The sequence below is a fragment of the Indicator indicator genome, chromosome 36 (assembly GCF_027791375.1).
Source record: "Indicator indicator isolate 239-I01 chromosome 36, UM_Iind_1.1, whole genome shotgun sequence".
Taxonomy (NCBI): domain Eukaryota; kingdom Metazoa; phylum Chordata; class Aves; order Piciformes; family Indicatoridae; genus Indicator; species Indicator indicator.
The window spans coordinates 4916181-4940211 of record NC_072045.1 but is presented as its reverse complement, the minus strand read 5'-3'; the positions used below and the strand labels follow the sequence as shown (position 1 = coordinate 4940211).

Below are 24031 nucleotides of genomic sequence, written 5' to 3'. Positions count from 1 at the left end.
CACATGAAAGGAGAGACCAAAGCATTCTGAGCAGCAGTAAAGAGCTTTGCAAGAATCCATAGGATTTATAAATGGCAGGCTGGAAAGTCTGGAGGCCCTGCTGCCAGAGGAACATTTGCTGTGCCTGGCAGCACAGGAGCCAGGCAACAGGAATCTTCCAACACAGCAGTTCCACCACTTATGGCTGGAAGAGCCACCCAAAGGGTGAAGACTACCCAAAAATATTTGCAACCAGCCTCCAAACTCAGGTCAGCCACAGGGCAAGAGGATACTCAGCCAAGGCAGGGAGTTCAAAACTGAGGCTGGTTCTCTACAAACCAAGTGAAACCCTAGGACTGGGGGGAATGGAATAAAGCTGGAAGTGGGGAGATTCAGGCTGGAAGTGAGGAAGAAGTTCTTCACCCTGAGAGTGGTGAGAGCCTGGAATGGGTTGTCCAGGGAGGTGGTTGAGGCTCCATCCCTGGAGGTGTTTGCAGCCAGGCTGGATGAGGCTCTGGCCAGCCTGATCTGGTGTGAGGTGTCCCTGGCCATGGCAGGGGGGTTGGAACTGGCTGAGCCTTGTGGTCCCTTCCAACCCTGCCTGATTCTAGGATTCTCTGATTCTATGAAGTCTTAGTGGCATCCTCCTGAGCCTGGGAAGGTGCAGCAGGCAGAGTTTGGTTTGCAGCTCTCTTGAGCTTCCTCAAGCTTTCATCATTTTTACCTCCAGCTTCAGAGGTGTTTGTTTGGGGTTTTGGTTTTTGTTTTTTTTCCCCCCCTCTTTATTGCAAGCAACCTGAGCTACAAATCCACACTGCACCTATTCCTGCAGCACCTCTGCTGGTCATGGTCTTTCCATACTTTTAAAAGTGTGGAAAACATCAGCTGCATGCTGGACTGCTCCAAGATTTCTGGCTGTGTTTAACAGCATGGAGCCAAACAACTGAAGCTTGAACCTTCTCCTGCCCTCCACCTGCATTTTAGCTTTCATATTGCTCAGGCTGATTTAATTCCTGGGTGATCTGCATCCTCCCCCTCCACTCCTCAGAAGTACAGTGATGACTGTAGTCACAGTAACTGTAGGAAACTTCCTGAGATCAGGCAAGGATGTTGTTGGCCACTGGATAAAAATCAGGCTGTGAAAGGAATTCCTGCTAGGAATTGGGTACAGGGATGTGCAGAAGCAACAGGAAGGTATTCACCTAGGGAGAGGCAGCTCTGAGTGCTAGAGAGCAGCTCAAAAGTGAGGAGTGAGAACCCAATTCCATCCTTCAGGCTTCAGCCACTGGTAAATTAATGTTTGCTTGCTCATCTCAAGCTGAGTTATCAGCTTAGGCACTGGCACCAGGTAGGCAGTGCCCAGGGGACAGCCTGGGATACCAACTTAGACCAAGCCCCCTGGGGCAGTCAGTCTGCTCACCCTGAAGTGCAAGGAGGGCTGGGAGACAATTCACATTCCCTGAGCCACAAACAAATCCTCAACCAGGTCACTTTTGTGTGGGAAAACACAACTCAGGCCCTGCCTTCACCACCTCCCCACTTCTGCCTCTGGGATTTCTGGCAGCACACACAGGAAGACTTCTTTCAGAAGCATCCTCACCTCAGGACAGAGGCACAGGCTGGCAGCAGCACAGAGGGACTTGGAAGGCTCTCCAGTAGCTTCCCCTCAACTCATCCTCCAGCTGTCACCAACTCCTCCACAGCTGAGAAGCCACAAGCAAACAAAACCCCAAGCACCAGGAGGTTCTGGTTAGAGCAAAGCTTTGCAGAGGATTTTAACCATGAACAGAGCTCTCTGTGCTCTGCAAGCTGTTAAAAAAAAAAAAGCCAGAGGTTGGTAGCTTATCAAATGCATTTTCATAACCCAGTAACTGACACAGGAAAATGCCCTTTTTTTTTTTTTTTTTTTTTTCTTTCCCCCACCCCACTTGAGAGAGACTCCTGCTGGGCCCCACTGCAAGCTGCAGATCTGTAAAGTTCACTGATTGAACTCCTGACAGATCTTTTAACCACAGCACCACTTGGGAGTGCTGCTTTGGAGGCCACAACTGAACACCACAGGCTTGGAGAGAACAAAACCAGGGGAGAAAAAAAAAAAAAAAATCGTTAGGTTTAAAATCAGGTTTAATTTGACCCTTAAGTGCAGCTCTCAATGTAAACAAAGCATGGTCAGCAATTCCAGGGAGTGGCAGGACACAGCCTGGATGTTCATCTGAATTAAACACACCAGAATTCAATCACTCCACAGCAAGCCTGGGGAGCTGCTGGTTCTTACTGGCTCCTTTTGTCAGTCTAACTGAGAGGCAGGCTTACAGCCTCTGGACAGAGAGCAAGCAGCCACCCAGGAGCTCCAGAGCAAGCAACAACTTAAGAGCTCCAGAGCCAGCAGCTACAAAGGAGTTCCAGAGCAGGAAACTACTTAAGAGCTCCAGAGCCAGAAGCTACAAAGGAGTTCCAGAGCAAGAAACTACTCAGGAGCTCCAGAGCCAGCAGCTACCCAGGAGCTCCAGAGCCAGCAGCTACAAAGGAGTTCCAGAGCAGGAAACTACTCAGGAGCTCCAGAGCAAGAAACTACTCAGGAGCTCCAGAGCAAGAAACTACTCAGGAGCTCCAGAGCCAGCAGCTACCCAGGAGCTCCAGAGCCAGCAGCTACAAAGGAGTTCCAGAGCAGGAAACTACTCAGGAGCTCCAGAGCAAGAAACTACTCAGGAGCTCCAAAGCCAGCAGCTACAAAGGAGTTCCAGAGCAAGAAACTACTCAGGAGCTCCAGAGCAGGAAACTACTCAGGAGCTCCAGAGCCAGCAGCCACAAAGGAGCTCCAGAGCCAGCAGCTACAAGGGAGTTCCAGAGCAAGAAACTACTCAGGAGCTCCAGAGCCAGCAGCTACAAGGGAGTTCCAGAGCAAGAAACTACTCAGGAGCTCCAGAGCCAGCAGCCACCCAGGAGCTCCAGAGCCAGCAGCTACAAGGGAGTTCCAGAGCAAGAAACTACTCAGGAGCTCCAGAGCCAGCAGCTACAAGGGAGTTCCAGAGCAAGAAACTACTCAGGAGCTCCAGAGCCAGCAGCCACCCAGGAGCTCCAGAGCCAGCAGCCACCCAGGAGCTCCAGAGCCAGCAGCTACAAGGGAGTTCCAGAGCAAGAAACTACTCAGGAGCTCCAGAGCCAGCAGCTACAAAGGAGCTCCAAGCAAGCAACCACTCAGGAGCTCCAGAGCCAGCAATGACTTAAGAGATCCAAGCAAGCAATGACTTAAGAGCTCCAGAGCCAGCAGCCACCCAGGCTGTTACACTTTCACTGTTACTTGGCTGTTACACTTTCATCCAGTGGAATGTAGGAGACTGTGTGGACAGCAAGAAAACACAACAGAGACTCTTCCCACTGAGGGCTAAACGTGCTTTGCACTGCTGCTGCCTGAAACCTGAAGTGATGGAGAACTCAACTCAGCAGCCAAGCAAATCTCACTTGAAGAAAGTCTGTTTGCAGCAAGTGTTGGGATGTGCAACATTTATTTGCATATGTGAGCCAAGTGTGCCTGAGAACACACAACTGGAAGCAGTGCAATACATTTTCTTGTCACCATTTCTACCTAGCTACTACATCATGACAGACCTGGAGTGGACTGGAGAAGGAAGAGCCACCCCTGGTGCTGTTACAGACTTTGAGTGGGTGTTCCTGCCTCTGGTTCTCCAAGCACAGACTCAAGAGTGCTTGCTCAGGACCCCCCCCCTGCAGCCATCACCTCTTGTTGGCTGTGTCTAAAGAGGACTCACTGTAGCCAGCAGCTGCTGGAAGTGTCTCACCAGGACTCACCACCTCCTCTGAACAGCTGGAGCACTGAGTTACAGTCAAGTCTGGCATGGATCAAGTAATTCCTGGTGGTCAGGGTCTGTCAGAGTCACAGCACACTTTGGTTTTTATCAAAAATAGAGATTCCTTTCAGGAAGATTCCTTTTGCAACTTCAGTTGGACTCGGGGATTGTCTGGAGGAAGGCGCCAGAACGAGTCACAGGCAGGGCAAGATTCTCTCTGTGGTAGCAAAGAGGTGGAGCTGCAGAAAGCTTCCTCCTACTTTCCCCAAAGGTAGAGCCTGTCCTGGTGTGATGCAGTTGTTCTACAGGCCCCTAGAGAGGTGGAGAAGCAACATGTACCTCCTGGACACATTGCTGTGCTTCTATTAACCTTGGCATTGAAGTTTCCTTACTGTGATCAGAACTTAAAAACCAAACCAAACCAAACCCTTTCCAATTTGGGTCCATAACAGAAAGCAACAGAAGGACTGAAGCCTGGCAGCAAAGGTGCTTCATTTGGTCTGTAAGTCCCTCTTGCTAGACAAAAACAAGCATGGCCCCAGTGGCAACCTGACAACAAAACAAAAATAAAAACTTCTTCCGTCTCCACGAATCGAAGAGTCAGACGATGCCTAACAAATGAACAGCTTCTCCCTCAGCTGGCTCAGAGGGTGACAAAGGTAGGTGGAGAATGCTAAGTCCCACAGACAGAGGAGGATCTCACTCAGAGCAGGCACAAGTCCAGTGCAGCTGAGCCAGGGGCTCAGGTTAAGGCAGTGGTCCCTCACAGAAGAACACAACGGAAAAAGCTGCTTTTCTTTTGCTGGTCTGGTGTGATTTTGACTCCCTGGTTGCTGCCTTGTGGGCTATTGCCTTCCTGAAGGTGCAAAGAACAGGGAGTTACTGGTTTGTGCTTCACAGTTTCCAAGCATCCCTACTCCAAAGAGTTCATTCTGTGGCATCAGCCTTCTCACACCCAAACCCTGAAAGCAGCAGGACTGCAGGCTTCAGCCTTACCTCAGCCACTACAAGGAGGCAGAGAAGCACATCTGCAACCAGCACACACACTCTGCCTCTGCTTCCCATGAGCTCAGAGATAGCTGGGATTAAAAACAAATGGCAGGACATGTTTGGCTCCTGAAACACTCAGGAACTGACAGCCAGACCCAAACATCACACCTCTGTCAGCACAGGGCTGGGCACAGGGGTGGTGAATGCTCAGTAAAAGCAGAAAAAAATCCTCATTAGCTTCATTTCCTAAGGAGCAAACTGACCAAAGCTGACTGGAATGGATGTTTGTTTGTTGTACAGAAGGTAAGCAAATCATTTCTCAGGATGTTTCCACAGAAGTTACCCCCCTCAAAAAAGAAAAAAAAAGAAAAAAAAAAAAAAAAAAAAAAATCAGTTCTGGACCTATTTTCAGCCACACTGCTTTGAAGACATCCCCTAAAGTAGGAAGGGGGCCTCCCATCTGTCTAATTTATAGGATTCCATTCTTCAGCCAGCAAGGAAGATCATTAAGCTGCTCCAGCACTCACCTGCCTCCCAATAAAAGCAGTTAAAGATAGTTCTAATTCAGAAACTCTCACCCATTGCAGCTAATTCCTGAAAGGCTGAGACAGTTTGTTTCTAGGCCAAGGTCAGAGCCTGGCTTGGCCAGACTGGAAAAAGCACTTTCAGTGCATCCCCCATGAAACAGAGCAGAAAAATATAGGGAATGGGAGATGCTCTTAGCCTTCCCTTGGGTTTTTTCCCCCTATTTCAAGACAGTTTGGACCAAGTCAGGGTTACTCACCAACTTCTTGTCCATTTTTGCTTTGATGTCTCTTGCAAGGGTGAAAAATGCCTGGGACAAGGTAAAGCAGCAAAGTGTGAGGCAGGGGATAAAAACAGCTTCCAACAGCTTCTTAGCAATAAGCTGCCTCCCTGAGTTTCCAGAGAGGCTGAACTCCTGAAGGACATCAAGGTTTTGGGTTGGTTTTTCCCCCACTTCAGGTTTTCATGTTCTGTTTCTAAGCTCTTTGCTGAACCTGAAACCACAGCAGCACAGGGCAGGCAGAGTGGAGCACTGCCAGGGCTCAGCAGTGGGGAAAGAGCAGCAGTTCTCAACCCCCTTAGGGAAAGCAGAGACACAGGGGGAGGTTTCCAGAGTGCTGCTCTAACACAGCTGGCTGCTAACACCCCTGTGATCTGCTCTGAGCACAAGGCCTCCACAGGTGAGGGCCTGACCTGCTGGAAAGCAGCTCTGCAGTGCCCTGGTGGACAATAGGATCACCAGGAGCCAGCACTGAGCCCTTGTGGCCAAGAAGGTCACTGGAATCCTGGGGGATATCAAAAGGGGGGCCAGTAGGTTGAGAGAGGTTCTCCACCCCTTCTTCTCTGCCCTGGTGAGGCCTCATGGGGAGCATTGTGTCCAGCTTTGGGCTCCCCAGTTCAAGAAGGACAGGGACTGGCTGGAGAGGGCACAGCAAAGGGCTATGGAGATGGTGAGGGGTCTGGGACATTTCTCTTGTGAAGAAAAGCTGAGGGACTTTGGGCTTTTTGGCCTGGAGAAGACTGAGAGGGGATCTGATCAGTGCATTAAGGCACTGAGAGGGTAGGTGTCAGAAGGATGGGACCAGGGTTTTCTTCAGAGGTGCCCAGTGACAGGAGAAGAGGCAATAGGCACAAACCTGACCATAAGAAGTTCCATCTAAACACGAGGAAGAACCTCTTCAATGTAAGGTGGCTGGAGGCCTGGAGCAAGCTGCCCAGAGAAGTGTCTCCCATCTCTGGAGACATTCAAACCCCACCTGGACACTGCAACCCTGGGCAAGCTGCTGTGGGTGCCCTGCTTTAGGAGGGGGCTGGACTGGAGGAGGTTTCTTCCAGGCCCTATCACTCTGTGACTCACAGAACACAGGGATATGCCCTTGCACAGCACCTAACCCCCAAGCTCTGCACCCACCAGGATGGGGGGAGTGTTCCCAGCCCTTGCCCCAGCTCAGCCCCAGCCCCAAGGGAAGCTGCAGTACTTACATTCTCTATGTTTATGTTTGCTTTTGCACTGGTCTCCATAAATTTAATCCCAAAACTGGCAGCAAGCTGAACAAAAGGAGGTTTGGTGTTAGGTGGGTAAGGTTGGGAACAGCTTTAAGCACAATGCCCTCCCAGCAGTTTGAGTCCAGCAGAACCATCTGAAGAAATGAGGAGGTGAAGCTCTCTCCTCTCAGCATCTGGGCTGTGTTCTGCTGGTTACACCCTGCACACACTTCAATCCCCTCCTTTGGGCCTTTTAGTCCCTTTCCTTGGGCAGTCTTGTGACATCTGCAGGGCACTTTCTCTACCTTGACTCTGCAAGATCTGACATCAGCAAAGCCAACCCCATGCACCATGTCTTCAGCCCCAAAAGTGCCATTTCCTAAATGCCAGGCTCCAGCATCACTTTTCTGCCTTCTTCTAAGACAAAGTCCAAGTTTTGGCTCTGCACCCAACACATCCTGACCCAGTTAACAGAGACTCAGCATTGGATCAGAGTAGGGAAGCATACAGCTTGGGATACATTCAGCAGCTCTGCTCAGCAACAGCATCCAAAGCAAGGGACAGAGTGACCAGCACCACTGTGGTAGCCTGAGTGGTCCAAGTTAACAAAGACATTCAGTCTCCAGTCTCCAGCACTTACCTTCTCCCCTTGCTCTCTAGAAACCTGTCTTTTGTCATTTGCATCACATTTGTTCCCAAGAATCATTTTTTCCACGTCTGGTGAGGCGTGCTGAGACAGAAACAGAGCAAAGAAAGGGCTTTGCTCAGGTGGGTTGACACAAACAATGCCAAAAGATGAGGCATACAGCCATGGAGAAGCTGGTGCTAAGCATCCTCCACAGCTTTATGGACTCCCCCAGACCCCTCAGCCCAGCCTGTGCCCTGCACAACCACAGTTCTTGGGTCACTTTGTGGAGGAAAAAGCATCTGCCAGGCCACCCACCACTGGGAGGGCTGCAGCCCACACTGCTGGCTCTGGTGTTACCATAACCATGGCATTCCAGAAGGCACTGGCCCATTTTTCATTCAATTCATGTTCCAAGCACCCCTCAGCACATCAATTCAAAACAAACTTCACACCTCTGAAACATTTTGACAGCTTTTGGAGGATGAAACAGCACTGTGGGCATCCAGTAAGCAAAAAGACAAACAAAGAGAATTACCTCTTCGATATTCCTGACCCAGTTCCGAATATTTTCAAAGGATTTTTCATTGGTGATATCATAGACTAACATAATGCCCTGGAGAGCAAGAGGAGACAGAGGGTTTCAGCTGGAGATTAGGAAGAAATTCTTAACAGTGAGGGTGGAGAAGACACTGGAACAGGTTGCCCAGGGAGGTTGTGGATGTCCCCTCCCTGGAGCTGTTCCAAGGGCCAGGTTGGATGAAGCCTTGAGCAACCTGGGCTGGTGGGAGCTGTCCCTGCCCATGGCAGGGGGGTTGGAACTGGATAATCTTTAAAGTCCCTTCCAACCCAAACCATTCTGTGAACCTATGACCAGTTTTAAGCAGCTGGTTCCCAGCTCCCCGTGACACCCAGTCGGTGTGTGCCGGGTGAGATAAGGGCCATGGGGAGCTGCAGTTATAGAGCAGGGCCCAGACAAAAGCCATCACAGCACCTCCCACTGTCCCAGCACAACTCCAGCACTGCCTCAAACGGTGGCACTGCTGTCAATATTTAGCCAGGCCAAGCGCAGAGGCTGGCAGGCAGTGGTGTGTGGCCAGCGTTCATCCCCGCAGGCAGCTGGCTCCTACCATGGCTCCCCGGTAGTAGGCAGTGGTGATGGTCCGGAACCGCTCCTGCCCTGCCGTGTCCCTGCAACGCACAAACACAGGAGCTCATGCAAACCCCTGCCGGCTAACGACACCCAGAGCTTTAATTAACTGAACGTGAAACAGTCCTTAGGTGCCCCAGAACCATCCTTTGGTTTCTAAGGTAAACTGATGAACAAGGGGAAGGATGTCACCACCCGACCCCGACAGGCATCCAGCCAGCACAGAAACTGCAGAAGCAAACTCTCACCATATCTGTAGTTTAATTCTCTTGCCGTCCAGCTCTATAGTCCTAATTTTAAAATCAATACCTGAAACGAGAAGCAGCTACATTACTCCGAGTTTCTGCCGATAACCAAATGAACACTTTCCCCTCTCACTTCCCTGCTCGGATTCCCTCTCTCGGCCCCAGCTGAGCAGCATCCCCTCAGCTAGCGAAAGAGCGCACTCGGCTCACACGCAGCAAGCAAAGTCCTGAGCGACCCGACCCAGATCTCCCGAAGTCCCTTCCAACCCTTATCATCCTGTGACTCCGCCACACACCACCGCGCCGGTCCCAGCCTGCCTCTCCGCACGGCTGCGGTGAACACAACTCCCGAGACGTGGAGGCAGCCGGCGCCGGGACGAGGCTCAGTGCCGGGCTGGTCACCCCTCCCGAACCAGTCACAGAGATTCGGCAGCCGCCGGAGCCAACCGCGGCCGCAGCGAACCCGCTCCGTCCGCTCCCCTATCCCGAACCGGAAGCCACGGCGGTCGCCCTCAAACCCCTCCGGGCGGGACGAGCCGCTCCCAGGCGCGGAGTCGGAGCCGCCGTCCGCGCCAAGCGGGACCCCCAGCCGGCAGGGCCCGGGCCGGGCCGCTGAGCTCGGCTCGGCTAGTGGCGGTGTGGCCCTGCCGGGCCTCTCACCGATTGTGGAGATGAAGGTGGCGTTGAAGGCGTCCTCGGAGAAGCGGAAAAGCGCACACGTCTTCCCCACGCCCGAGTCCCCGATCAGCAGCAGCTTGAAGAGATAGTCGTACGTCTTCGCCATGTTCGCGGGCACCGCCCCTCCGGCCGCGCCCGCCCCCCACGCCGCCTCACGGGCCGCGCCCACCGCCCATCACCGCTTACACCGCGCTTATTGGCTGAAGAGGGGCGCGTCACTCAGAGTCCGTCAGGAAGCGCACGGAGCCCGCGCCCCATTGGCCGGGCGGCCCTGGTCGGGGTGTAAGCGGCGGCGCCATTGGCAACCTGGTCCCCGCGGCCGGTGTCCGGCACAACGTCACTTCCTGCTGCGGACGGAAGACGAGCGCGAGCGGATGGATGCCAGGATCCTAGCGTCCCAGCATGGTGAGGTTGGAAGGGACCTCTGGGAATTATCTATTCCAACCCCCCTGCCGCAGCAGCTTGCCCAGGCTCGCAACAGCCAAGTGGGGTTGGAATCTTTGCAGAGCAGACTCCACAACCTCTCTGGACAGCCTGCTCCAGGGCTCAGCACCCTCACACCAAGTTTCTCCTCCTGTTCAGATAGAACGTCCTGGGTTCCAGTTTGTGCCCATTGTCCCGTCACTGCACACTACTAAGTATCTGGCCCCAACTTCCTGCCACTCACCTTTTATGTAGCTATAAGGCTCAGTGACATCAGGCCTCTAGGTGTCCATAGCATGCTGGGCTGTGACACCTCCCAACAGAAGCCCTGTAAAAGGATGGCGAGGAGAGCTCAGCACTGTGTGAAACTGTTTAATATGAAAGGTCCATCAGAGGCTCGCGGCGGGTGACGCTACAGCAGGGGTACAGCTGCTACCAGGTACATTAACAGGACTAATGAACTGCCAGGACAAGCCACAGCCGTGCTGCTGACCCCCTGGAGGGGCTCTGTGGGTGTCTGACTGTTCATAACTTATTGGTTGTTCCAGGAGAGAGAGAGAGAGAGGAGAGAGGAGCAATAAGTAAATGCAGAGAGAAGGGTCCCTTGGCCGCTGGGGGTTCTCCGCCATGTCATATACAGTTCAGTTCATTTAGTGTCTGGTCCAGTGTCTGATGTAACCCCAAGTTCTCTTCTTTGGCTTGAGCAAGTTTTTCTAGTGAGAAAAAAGACAAAAAAAAAAAAGCCAAGATGTAAGCCATGTTCTTTCAATAAACCCCTCACCACTTACCTTTGCCTTCAAGCCAAGGCTAGAAGAGCAGCCACAGAACAGGGCCAGGATTTTGGTAACTGCTCTCATTTAGTGAAATTCCTGGACACATCGCATGTGACAGACCTGTCTTGATCTAACACTTGACTTACAGGACATGTCCTTCCAAGTTGTCATTGTCCTCAGTTTTTACCCCTCACATACACACCAAACACATTCAAAGCTGCCACACCTATCCTGGGGAACCAAAGCCAGGCATATGCCAGCGCTCCAGGTCCTTGCCATGGCTGATGAGGCCTCTGCGCAGATGGCATCTGCCTGTCCCCAGTGTGAGGAGCTGAACATTTTGTCCTTGTCACTGCCAGTGTATTTGGGGTGAATTGTAAGGAAATAAAGCCCCACAGCTGAAAGGTGGAGGTATCTCGTTTTTATTGAGCTCAGTTCTTACAGAGGAGGTGGAAGGATCGCTTGTGGAAGGTGCACAGGAGTGACAGGTGTGACAGGCAAGAGAAGCTTAAGGGGCTGCAGCAGAGCAGCTCACAGGGAGGTCATGTCATTGAGAGCATGGTCAAGCTCCTCACTGATCGCTTTGTACTTCAGCTTCTGAGCATACAGCTCATCTGCCCGGCACGAGGGCGGCAAGAAATGCAGAGAAACAGTCCAGAGAGAGGCGCAGAGCAGGAGACAGTCAGAAGGCAGCAGCCAAAGCAGGTGGGGAGGAAAACGAGAAGAAAACAGAAACAGTAAATTGAGTATCCCCTGGGAGCAAGAACTGCACACAGCTGCCTGGGCAGAACCCTCATCTACACTTCCTGGGGTTTAATCTCTCTGATTGTTTTTCAGTACAGATTAAGCAGGGCACGGATCATCTTGTTTTAATTGAAAAGTGCCCTTGTGTCCCTCTCTCTGTGAGTTGGCCCAAACCAGGTTATTGTCCCCAGCTTTTGGAAACGGAACCTTTTCCAGGAAAGCATCCTCCTGCCAGGGAGGGACAGACATCCAGAGAACAGACTGCCCCCATCTGCAGATAGGCCTGATGGGAACTTCTGCCCTTTCCTAGTAACATCCAACACCCACTCCTAGAATTCTGGTTTCTGATTTGAAATTGACCACTCTAAATGAAGCTGAGTCAGTTCCTACCTTCCAGGTCATCAATAGACTTCTCCAGTTTGGCAACTGTTCTCTCTGCAAACTCAGCACGAGTTTCAGCCTGGAAAGATGAAAGAAGAGTAACTGGATGCTGTTAAAAAATGGTGGGCTGGACAATTGGGGCTGGACATGGGGTCTGGGGAAGGACACAGGGGCAGGGGATGGACATGGTCTGGGGTGGACCCCTGGTTTGGAGCTGGACCCACTTACTTCTTTAAGCTTGTCAGAGAGAATCTTGATTTCTTCTTCGTATTTATCTTCTTTTTCCGAGTACTGTGAAAACAATAAAGACTCTTTAAGGGAAGCTGTAGCAACAATAACAGATGTTTATGAAACCCTGACCTATTTATAGCCACTTTTCCTTTGACAAAGGCTGCATTTCCACTTTCCTCTTCACCAAGACATTTCAGACTCTGCTTCATAAACCATCACTTGTAGACTGGGGATGTCCAAATTCCTTCATGTGTCATCTTACACCTCAACAGGCTCAGGCAGCACAAAACTAGCTGCATATGCATGAGGATATGAAGCTTTCTGGATCAATTTAATCTAGCCAGGAACAACTGATTAACGAAATCAAGAGTTTTAATGATTTATTAAGAGGATAAAACCCACAGAAGAGTGAGACCAGAATGCAGAGCAGTCAGCAGCAAACTGGTGTGAGGAATGGAGATGTGAGTCCTGGCTTGGAGGGTTGCAGCTAACAATCAGAGCATTGAGCATTGCCTTGGGTTTGGGCAGGACTCAGTGCCCTGTGGAGCAGGAGCCAGCTGAACCCCTTCTCTGTATTTCTGCAACATTTTGATGAGTTTATTTATGGGGTTTGACTTTGCCCTTATCCCCCTCAGTTTACTGAAGGAACCAACCTTTTCAGACTGAGCTTCCAAGGACTTCAGGTTGTTGGTGACGTTCTTTAACTCCTCCTCAAGGTCACTGCATTTACTGTAGGAACAACCAAAACAAGTACAAATTATTGCTGTCCCTGTTAGGGTTGGATTTAATTTTCAAGATGTCTGAAAATTCAGAGGATGAAGTAATTATAAAGTCAGAAAGGAGAAAATCTTTAATCCTTCCTCTAAACTAGTGGGAAAGTTTAGGTTGGACACCAGAAGAAATTTCTTCACTGAAAGGGTTCTCAAAGGCTGGCACAGGCTCCCCAGGGAGATGGTTGAAACCCCCTCTCTGGAGGTGTTTAAAAGCTGCAGAAATGTTGTGCTGAGGGACATGGTTTAACCCCAGACTTGGTGGAGATAGATAATAGTTGGACTCAAATGATCTTAAGGGTCTTTTCCAGTCAAAACAATTCTAAACCTGGGTGTACAGGGAACAGAAAAGCTTTTCTGCATACACTGCCACCAGGGGTGAATTCTTATCTAATGACAGACAGCACAGGAAGGTGTCTACAGTACCCCTTGGCTGTGTTCTGAACCGATCCCATGTCTATGAAGCTACTCACACTTCAGACACCTCTGCACGCTCCTCAGCTCTTTCCAGTTCACCCTCCAAAATAACCAGCTTGCGAGCAACCTGTAAAGAGACAGCAGCTGTGGCAAGCCAGGCTGTGATGCCTTACATGCTTCTCTCTGTGCTGTGCTGCAGCTTTCCTCCTGAGAGATGGAACTGGACTGAACCATGCACAGACATGCCAGACCCTACCCCAAACAAGCTGGGTTTTGCCCCATTTTTGGCATGAAAGGTGCTGCAAAGTCACCATTGAAACAGTTCCTTTTTGGAATGAAGGGGAACCATCAGGCAGGGAAAAGTGTTCAACAAGTGACTCAGCTGCAGGGCATCAGAGTTGTTCAGGGTTCTCCCCCTGTGTTTAATCACCTCCTGACCCCTTTTACCTCCTCGTATTTGCGGTCAGCCTCCTCGGCGATGTGCTTCGCCTCCTTCAGCTGCATCTCCTGAATTTCCATTTTCTCTTCATCTTTCATTGCTCTGTTCTCAATAACCTTCATTCCTCTGTGGAAGCCAAAGCAAGCACGTTTAATGCAGAATTATTTCAGCACTTTTATCTCACAGAGCCTCAAGTGGAACTCAGTGTTTGTAAACTGAAGTGGCCTGTTGTGACCGTGCTACGGCGTTCTTCAAAGCCAACAGAACGCCGCAGCTGAGCTTACAAACAAGTTCTGAGTCTCTGACCTGCAGTGCAGATACAAACTATACAGACATATTGTTGCTATACATTCAATTTTTAACCAAATAAAAAGGCCATGTACCTCTCGCTCTCATCTGCTGCTTTCTCAGCCTCCTCCAGCTTCTGCAAGGCTGTGGCCAGCCGTTCCTGGGCACGATCCAGCTCCTCTTCCACTAGCTGGATTCGTCTGTTGAGAGCTGCCACCTCACCTTCAGCCTGTGAGAAACACCCACCCAAAATGAGGCTCTGCAGGAGCCAGCTTCTGCCTGACAAATGTTCTCAACTAATCGCTTTCCCTAACTGCAAAGGCCCTTCCTCAGCAGGCAGGAAGTTCTAGGAACCTTTCTGCCTCTGCTTTTTGTTTGTTTAAACTCTGGCATCTCAGGAATTTCAAGGTATGGGGTATGTGCTGCTTTTCTTTTTTACTGGCACTTAGCATTCCTGCCACACAACAAAGGGTCCATCACAGACCTATTTTCAGATCACTTCACAGGGGCAGGATCTAGCCACAGGACAACAAAGTTAAAAACTGAACTGTTCCCATAATGCTTGTTCCAAAAAACTTCACAATTCATCTCTCAGTTCTTGGTTTCATCATAGATTGCAGCAATATCCTGTTCAAGCCTGTTCTTTACCCACTGCAGGTCGTGCCTGCAAACACTCTATCATCTCTGGGCTGTCAGCTGGGCAGATAGGGTTGGTCTCAGCTTGCAGAGTCAGTCTTGTGTGTAACATCAATAGGGCAAAATTAGGTATGTCCTTAAAGTAAGTTCTCTTTCCTTCGTCAGCACTTCCTGTGGTAGTTAAGGAATTAGGCAGCAAGCATTTCCTAACAATAAAAATCTCTTTAGATGTCACTGAATAAAGTGCACAGCAACTGGGAGCAACAGTGTTTAAAACCCCAAACTGGGCAGTAACTGGAGGGGGGCTGTAGGGAACAACGCTCACACACAGGCAGCGAGAACAAACTGGTGTCCATCAGTTTCCTGTTTAAGATATGGCTGCTTTAGTTGCTTGTTACTGGGAGGAAAACAAAGCCCCAATTTACGAACTGCCAGGTTTGTGCACTCAGTTGTCCCCAGTCTGAGTGTGATGCCATGTCTAAGTTTTTTTTATTTTTTTAACGACTTTTCCAGGCTGCAGATCTGGAAGGGCAGTTGGTTTCACGCTTTATGTTTAAAAATACTTGTTTTGCTGCAGCTTCTCAAATCTGGTTCCTGCCTGCTCCTCTTGAGCTGGAGGAAGTGGTTTCCTCTCAGAGCTGTACCATCTTGGACAGCATTTCAGTGCCTGATCCAAATGGAAGCTGACCCAGGATTCCTCTAGTCAGCAATTATCCAGCGTTCCATTTGTTTTTTATCCAGTGCTCTGTGTTTAACTTTCTCGGTTTACACACAAAGCATTGATCATGTAGAGAACTGGCAGCTGCTCTGTGGCGGTCTAGAGCTCCTTCCACTACACAGGGCACTTTTAACTTATATTTTAATTAAGCAAGATTCCAGAGCTATGGAGACGGGGCCACTGGGAAGCTGGAGTTAGTCTGGCTCCACCTCTCCCAGAAGCAGCCCGCAGTCCTTATACGGTAAAACTAACTCGCTGACATGTGATAAAATAGCAGGAAGATGCCGGGAAGGCTGATCACACACAAATCTAAGTGAAACCAGCTGTCCGGCCCCGGGAGAGCCGCACACTAGTGGAGAGTTCTCATTTCTCTGTGGAAACCAGGAGGGAAAGTTATTTTCCAGCAGTTCGGACATTTCCCAGCTGTGCTGGAGCCAGCGGTGCGGCGCCCAGAGGCGGGAACTCGCTGCTCCTTGTCATGCAGAGCCTTTTCCTAATTAAACAGCCATTTCCTACTAAACTCGTAACCGCTCCCCGATGCCGATGGCTGCTCACAAAGCCTTTTCCGAGAGGAACGGCCCCGAAGCGCGATAAGCAGCGAGCGCCGGGGACCAGCCAGGGCCGCCGCGCCCGGTGCTCCCGGATGCCGGTGCGGGTGAAGGCGCTGCGGCAGCGCCGGCGGTTCCCGCAGGGTTTGCGGAGCCGGAGCAGCGAGGAGGGGGGGAACAGCTTGAGGATGGAATGAAGGCGGCAGCAGCCGAGCCATCCTCCCGGAGCAGGAGAGAGCCAGGCACGCCCCAGCAAGAGAGAGCCAGAGACAGGAAGGAAGGAGCAGGGCAGCCCGGGAGAGAGCGACCGAGAGAGGCGAGCAAGGCAGCCCGGGCGGTCTCACTTTCTCCCGTAGGTCCCGTTCCAGGTCCAGCTCCCGCTGGAGGACCTGGGCGCGATCCTCCGCCTCATCCGCCTGTTGCTGCAGGCACTGGATCTTCCTCTTCACCGCTTCTAGGGAGCTCGGCGCGGCCATGGGCGCGGCGCTGGCGGCGGGAAGGGCGCGGAGCTGCTGCACGTGGCGGCCCCGCGCCTTTCAATGGCCCGATGACGTCAGGCGGCTGGAGGTGGAGGGTGGTGACGTCGCACCGGGGAGTCGGCGCAGGCAGCGCCGGGACCGGCGCGCCCCGGACGTGCCCCGCCCGGTTGCTCCATTCCCCGGTGGGTCCCAGCACCGGCCCCGCGGAAGCCCCCCGGCCCCTGCTTCGGGCACCGCATCGCTCCGTGATGCGACAGCCGCTGCAGAGCGCGGGGCTCCCCGGAACACCCCCAGGACCCCGAGGGCGGGGTTCGCCGCACTGCCGGCAGCTCCTGCCCGCCGGTTTGTAACGGCCAGGCTTGGAGAGGAGCCAAAAGTGACCGTTTTGGCACCAAAACGAGCGGGCGGTGCCTGGGGAGCCGGGTCTGTATTTTCAGCCCTTTGTGTGGCTGCGGCCAAACGGCTTCTTTAGGCCACAGCAGAACCCTGCTGCTGGCCCAGCTTCCGTGAAACCTCACCGTTTTGTTCATTTAAAGGAAATTTCACCTTTCTGAGGAATTCCTGTCCACAATCACTTCCCTCCCGTTCCAGAAGCCCGGATGGGTTCGGTGCTCCCAGTTCCCCCCAGTTTAGGTGCCTGTTGAGCTGTGCTGACTCCCTGGCGGGTACTGGAGGTAACACTCCCCTTCCCATGCCCTGGGCAAAGTGCTGCAGCCGCGGCACTCGGCAGGTCTTATCACTCTGCCTTGCAGCTACACTACAGAGCACAGGGCACAGTCACAGGACAGCGTTAGCCATGGATACCTACATCAGTGGCCTTCTTTTCAGCCTGCTCTAGCTTCTCCTGGGCATCCTTGAGAGCCTCCGAGTACTTATCCAGCTCATCTTCAGTTCCTTTCAGCTTCTTCTGCAGAGCTACCAGCTCATCCTCCACCTTTCAAGAGAGAGAAACCCAAAGTGAGCGTTCTGGTGTACTACTGGTTACAGATTAATGTGTTTAGACTCTCTCTTTACTATTGGTTTCAACCTAACATAACACACAGAGTCATCAAAGCCCAGATCAAAGGTCTGCTGGGGCAGCAGTCCAAGAACAAGCAGCAGCTGCTGCCAGGGAAGGATCATTTCAAGCATGTCTCTGTGTGCTCTTGCAGCTCAGAGCCTGTCACATCCTGGGCTGCATCCCCAGCAGTGTAGGCATCAGGATGAGGGAGGGGATTCTGCCTCTCTGCTCTGCTCTGCTGAGACCCCACCTGCAATGCTGGGGCCAGCTCTGGAGTCCTCAGTGCAGCAGAGATCTAGACCTGTTAGAGGGAGGTCAGAGGAGGTCACAGCAATGATAGGAAGGCTGAAAGCCCTCTGCCGTGAGGCCAGGCTGAGAGATTTGGGGTTGGAGAAAAGTAGGCTCCAGGGAGACTTTCTTTAAGCCTTTCAGTGCTCAAAGGAGCTGAGAAGAAAGCTGGGGGCAGACATTTTAGCAGGGCCTCTTGTGACAGGACAAGGGGAGGATGGTTTGAAACCTAAAGGAGGGAGATTCAGACCAGAGAGAAGGGAGAGATGTTTTACACAGAAGGTGGTAAGACCCTGTCCCAGGTTGTCCAGAGAGGTGGGAGCTGCCCCATCCCTGGAATGATTCCAGGTCAGGTTGTTTGGGGCTCTGAGCAGCCTGCTCTGGTTGCAGATGTCCCTGCTGACTGCAGGAGGGTTGGACTAGAGAAGCATTAAAGGTCAATCCCGACCTGTTATTCTGTGATTCTCTGATCCCCCTCACTGCAGACACAGAACCTGGTTGGATACACAACATGCTATAAGGCCTTTTTTCACCTCATTTCTGTTTTGGACTCCACAACATCTCATGGCAGTTAATTCTAAGGCATAATTCAAGTGTTTTAAAATGATGTCCTTATGTTTGTTCTAACTACTACTGCCCTCTGATTTCCAATGAAACAATTCCATTCCTATGCAGCTACAAAAAACAAGTGGTTGTTTTCTAATAACTTTTTGTACATCAAGACACTTAAACCAAATGTGATCCTCTGGGAGCAGGAGGGAGCAGGTCTGGTCTGTGACAGAGCCTGCTGAAAGCAGGGATGGGACCTGACGACCTCTGGAGGTCCCTTCCAACCCAAATTATTCTCTGGGCCAACAAGGTATACTCCATCCTGCCAGGAGGCTCACAACCTCTCCTCCATACCATATAAATCCATATTGTAGGCTAAAGGGGACTATTTATAACCTGCCAGGAGACTGTTTAATGACAAAGTATCTCATGCTCCCTGAAGAATTCCCATTATCAGGAGGCTGGCTGCTGATAAGGGTGCTGCCTGCAAACCCATCTGTTCCACCCTTTCATTTGCAACACAAAACAGTTCAGACTGTAGAGGGGAACTGATTTAACCGTTTAGCTCTGCCTTCACATAAATCTAGTCTGTCAAAATAGTTCACTTGAAATAGTTTGTGTTTTGGTGCATTAACTGTCTTCAGTCTAGCTTCAAAGATAGCTGGTGTGACATTTTTGGTAGTCTGCCTTTCCTGAATGTTGCTAAGTTGCTGTACTCTGAGTAACCAGAATGTGTTCACTTGGGTGCTGTAACAGGGGGACAGTGAGCAGCAGGAAAGGGTGGTGCTGCTTTATGTGTGACAGTAAAAACAACTACTTGAGTACTGCAGCCACATTAAAAAAAAAAAAAACCAGCTGAAAAATTGGAGGCAGTTCAGAAGAGTGAGAGCAAAGATTTGGTTTTCTTTTTTAGCTTTTATTGTGAATTACCCTCATGGAGATACTTGGAAATTCCCATAACTGTGTCATTTTTCTGTAGGAAATCACCTTTGAGAGCGAAATGTAAAGGAGGACCAAGTGTTCCATCACCATTAACCACTGGCAGGAACAATCTGCTGTGGCTGTAACTGAGCACAGAAACATCAGCTGGGGAAACTGTGGCCCAGCAGAACAGCATCTGCCCAGCTGCTTTGCAGCCAGGGAAGAAACAGGGACTGCACACGAAGGGTGATGTGTGCAGCTTGTGGCACTTTGCTGTAATGACACAGAAGGGACAAGGAGTTTTCCTGTTGCTTGGGGCAGAGGGGAACACAGCAGCACCTGACGCTGGTGGAAACTCTTTTTTCGTTGCTTCACTTGAGTGGACAAGCAGTTGAAATTTAGTTATATCATCCAGAACCTCCAATTCAACTTGAATATGAGAAATATTTGGCCAAATGAATGCTACCAAGGTATTAGAGCAGTCTAGAAGATGTAGTGGAAGCAGTCACATTTAGAGGATGATGATTTTACAAGAGGTGCTGTAAGGAACTTAAATGTAGTCAACTTATATTTCGAAATCATTCTGAAAATGCTTAGAATCATAGAATTGGTTCGGCTGGAAAAGACCTTTAAGGTCATTGAGTCCAACCACCAACCTAAGACTGCCGTGGCCACTAAACCATGTCCCCAAGTGCCATGTCCACACATTTTTTGAACACCTCCAGGGATGGTGGCTCCACCACCTCCCTGGGCAGCCTGTTCCAATCCCTGACCACCCTTTCAGTACAGACATTTTTCCCAGTATCCAATCTAAACCTGCCCTGGCACAATTTCAGGCCATTTCCTGAACATACAGCTCAAATCTGAGGGAAAGAACGGAATAAAGAACATTGAATAGCAAAAGAATATGAAAATGTTATCACTAAAATGCAGTTCAGAGCTTTCAAATTAAGATGTTTCTGATTATTCTTAACAAAAAAAATAATAGAACCTATCTACTGTTGAGTCACAGCTGGCACCTCTGAGGGGCACCCTGTATGCCAAGGACTAGTCAAGTGAACTTTATTAATCCACCTAAAGGAGAAGTGAATGTTTAGAACCATGTTTAGACACAGCTACCTCTCCAGGAGGTACAAACAATAGTCCTTCAGGTGTTCAAGCTATACAGCTTTGATCTGCAATATGTAAGGCCTTTGCCATGGAATCACAAGCATAAAATTAAGGCAATTGTATAAGATTCAAGAAAAGTTAGACAAAGTGCTCTTGATAATCTGTGGATGCTGCTAATTTTGCAAAGCCTCAGATGGCTGAAAAGAGAAGCTAATACCTAGACCTGGCTCTATGAGTGTAACATCACAAAAAGGAAAAAAGACTTCAAAAGAAGATTAACAGGAAACCTGGCTTCAAATTATTTTGCTTTCTGAATCAGAAAATTGCAGCAGAGTATTTTGTTACACTTATCTGCACAGTGCATACACAATCAGTGATCTTATTCCTACTTACCTGTTTGCATTTGTCCTCTGCTGCCTTCTTATCCGTTTCAGCCTGCTCTGCTCTGTCAATGGCATTCTCCTTGTCTAACTTCAACATCTGCATCTTTTTCTTGATAGCTTCCATTTTTGCTAAAGGATAGGTTGTATCTCTGATGCTACTGAAAGAATTCCCAGGGAGTAAAGTTTTAGATTTGTAACAGCTTGGGCAGAGAAACAAGTTGTACCCAGCCTGTGTCACAGGGAAAATGAGCTCAAGTGGTTGTAGAGAGCTTTAAACCCAGAGACCCCTGGACAAAGCCCAGATCTATTGGCCCTTCTCTGATCTTTCATACACAGCCTTTCTAAGGAATGAGCTGGAACAGACTCGCTAGAGGAATCTTCACCACTCCATCATCTCCTTATTTGGGTCCTGTTTTCTTAAAGAGAAAACTGTTTCCATTTTTAAGCTTCTGACAGAAGCAGAAGTGTTGACACATGAACACATGCTTGAAAGAAAGCTTATTAGCACCCCTCCGTGTTTGCAGAGCAATTAAACAGCCCAATAGATCTATGGGGATGGTCTGGTTTCTTGTAATAATGGCATAAGGCTAATGAAGGAAAGGGAAGGGTATTTTTGGCTTACTCCAAAATAACCCCATGCTTAGGGGAAAAAAAAAAAAAACACAACCAAAACCTACACTTTAAGAAGTAGCTAAATGTATGTTATAAAAAGATGCAGGGTATGTTATAAGACAGCCAGATTTTTTTGCTGTGAAAAGCAGCACTGGTATGAAGGAGCTAGCTATAATGTCATAGTGTAATACATAAGAGAGGTTACGTTTAGATCTCAAGTTCAGGCTCAAAGGCATCGAGTGCCCCTCTTTGAAATTTCACTCACTAAGTACTTAGGGAGCTGAACAGTACACCTGAGTTTGCAGTCTGATGAGCACAGTAAATTATTTCTGCTGTATGAAAGAGTCACCTTCTCCCTGTCAGGCAAGAGCAGGCTCTGGGAAGAACATCAGGAGCAGCTCCACTTGAGGACACTATCAAGAGCATCCAAGGAACCCTGGATGAATCCTATTTCCTTTTGTAGTCCCATTAAATACATCCCCATTGCCCCTTTCTCATGCTTTCACATGCTCTTGCTTAGCTTCACAGCACCTGACCTGCTTTGTCCTGACTCCAGCAAGGCCTTGCTTACCTCACCTCCCAGAGCAAACTTAGTGACTTTGCTAACCTGCATGCCCTCATATTCCCCCACTTCTTTCTCAAACTCAGGTCCTGTTAACCACCTCATGATCCTTCCCTCCCCGATTCTGCCCCTGCTCTGCTCTCCACAGTCCTGTGCTCCCTCTCAGGCCTCCTACAGCCCAAACTCTCAGCACACCTTCACAAACCCTGCCAGGCCTTCCCTCAGTAGCGCTCACAGCATCTGCGGCCATGAGGGGAGACCACCACAGAGCTCACCACGAGATCCACAATCTCCTTCCTCCTGTGGAGTGAGCTAGCGTGGCACTGAAAGACAGACCTTCAGAAAAACTGCCCTTTATTTAGCAAAGCATGATGGCAGAATGGACATGAAGCCAATACCAGCACGATGCCTTCAAGCAAGGTCAGAGCCCCACAAACCATCCCTAAAGCACCACCAGGCCTGTCAGAGCACCCGCTAGGCTGATCGGGCTGCCTTTTGTGGAGAGATTGCCTGCTGTTTCGATTGACAATAAAAACAATGCTCACACTACTACTAACAATCCAAATCCCGGGCGGCCCCAGGCACGGCCTGCTAAAGAGGGCTGGGCCCTCACCATCCCAAGATGGCTGCCAAGGCGCCGCCCTGGGCACAGGGGCCGTGCTGTGGCGGCGCCAAGATGGCGGCGCGCCCGAGGACTACACCTCCCAGAGGCCTGTGCGCCACCGGCGCCTCCGCGGCTCCCTCAGCTCCCTTGTTAACGGCCGTTAAACACCTCCGGATTCAGGCGTTTGGGTGGGGTTTTTCCTTTTCCCGTGACAGTGTTCGCTGGGAAAGAGGTGCTGGCTCTTCCCCATTTGGCGTGTGGCTGTTCTCGCCACGCCTCGCGTAATTAGATGTGCTTTCTCCTCTCAGAAATCTCCGTATTTCCCTCCCATCCTCTGTAACGAGGTGGCCCCCACGGGTTTGTTTTGTTTTATTTTGTTGGGGTTTTTTTTGGTCCAGGTTTGGTGATTTAAACAGCGAGCGATAAAAACACGCAGGTGCTGAGCCTGGGAACAGGTTTGAGGAGTTGGGGTGAGGCACTGCATTGGCACCGCTGCCGACCATGCGGAAGCGGCGTTAGAAAGGAGCAAACCACACCGATCGCCGTCATGCTTTGCATCTCCCCTTGCCCTCCTCCTCGCTGCCTTTGCTGGCGCAGCCCTGGCTGAGGGCAGCAGCTTGCAGAGGGCGTTTGGGCTGATGCTGGGACCTTGGGTGTCAAGAAGGGTCGGTGGTGGTGATCGCAGCTGAAGACAAGAAGACAAACAGGCAGCCACCATCATGCTGCAGCTGCCCCTTCAGCCCCTCTGGCGTGGTACAGCCCTGGTGATCTCCCCTAGCTTGCTTTGGAGCAATGGACACCTTTAACAGCTTTTTTCTGCTGGCTGTGATATGGTGGTCCAGCTCACACGCTGATCCTGGGAGTACAAACCAGCTGGCTGTGTTTCCTGGCTGCTTCAGGGCTCCTCTGCCTCAATCACACCCTTGGTGGCATCCTGCTTCCAGACGCGGCTACCCTGCAGGGAGTGCCCAGTCTCGTCTCACGCAACAGACAAAAACGAGGATGATGGCAAACAGATAGCGAACATGCACAGTCCGAGCCATTTTACGCTTACATTGACCGCCTGCAGCCCCCCCCTTGATATGCAAGAGGCAATCGTCTTCCCTGAAGCAGCCAGGAAACACAGCCAGCTGGTTTGTACTCCCAGGATCAGCGTGTGAGCTGGACCACCATATCACAGCCAGCAGAAAAAAGCTGTTAAAGGTGTCCATTGCTCCAAAGCAAGCTAGGGGAGATCACCAGGGCTGTACCACGCCAGAGGGGCTGAAGGGGCAGCTGCAGCATGATGGTGGCTGCCTGTTTGTCTTCTTGTCTTCAGCTGCGATCACCACCACCGACCCTTCTTGACACCCAAGGTCCCAGCATCAGCCCAAACGCCCTCTGCAAGCTGCTGCCCTCAGCCAGGGCTGCGCCAGCAAAGGCAGCGAGGAGGAGGGCAAGGGGAGATGCAAAGCATGACGGCGATCGGTGTGGTTTGCTCCTTTCTAACGCCGCTTCCGCATGGTCGGCAGCGGTGCCAATGCAGTGCCTCACCCCAACTCCTCAAACCTGTTCCCAGGCTCAGCACCTGCGTGTTTTTATCGCTCGCTGTTTAAATCACCAAACCTGGACCAAAAAAAACCCCAACAAAATAAAACAAAACAAACCCGTGGGGGCCACCTCGTTACAG

At 50.8% G+C, this 24031-nt stretch overlaps 2 protein-coding genes across 6 annotated transcripts; both read right to left on the bottom strand.

The window, feature by feature from the left end:
• Nucleotides 1-3137: 3137 nt before the first annotated feature.
• On the bottom strand, nt 3138-9598 carry LOC128978432 (ras-related protein Rab-8A). Its single transcript, XM_054396342.1, has 8 exons — nt 9469-9598; nt 8812-8872; nt 8544-8604; nt 7952-8029; nt 7429-7518; nt 6786-6851; nt 5563-5613; nt 3138-4644 (listed from the first exon to the last, which is right to left on the bottom strand). The coding sequence occupies exons 1-8, from the start codon at nt 9590-9592 to the stop codon at nt 4552-4554; spliced, it is 624 nt and encodes a 207-aa protein (XP_054252317.1). The 5' UTR covers nt 9593-9598; the 3' UTR covers nt 3138-4551.
• Nucleotides 9599-10278: 680 nt separating this feature from the next.
• Nucleotides 10279-20708, bottom strand: LOC128978444 (tropomyosin alpha-4 chain). Of its 5 annotated transcripts, XM_054396358.1 has the most exons (10): nt 20595-20708; nt 17142-17267; nt 14048-14181; nt 13673-13790; nt 13282-13352; nt 12692-12767; nt 12036-12098; nt 11817-11886; nt 11218-11296; nt 10279-10622 (listed from the first exon to the last, which is right to left on the bottom strand). In XM_054396358.1, the coding sequence occupies exons 1-10, from the start codon at nt 20706-20708 to the stop codon at nt 10556-10558; spliced, it is 918 nt and encodes a 305-aa protein (XP_054252333.1). In that variant the 3' UTR covers nt 10279-10555. The 5 variants fall into 5 exon arrangements, with proteins under 5 accessions (XP_054252333.1, XP_054252334.1, XP_054252335.1 ...); XM_054396359.1 differs by lacking the exon at nt 11218-11296; XM_054396360.1 differs by lacking the exons at nt 11218-11296; nt 17142-17267; nt 20595-20708 and adding an exon at nt 16199-16339.
• Nucleotides 20709-24031: the final 3323 nt, after the last annotated feature.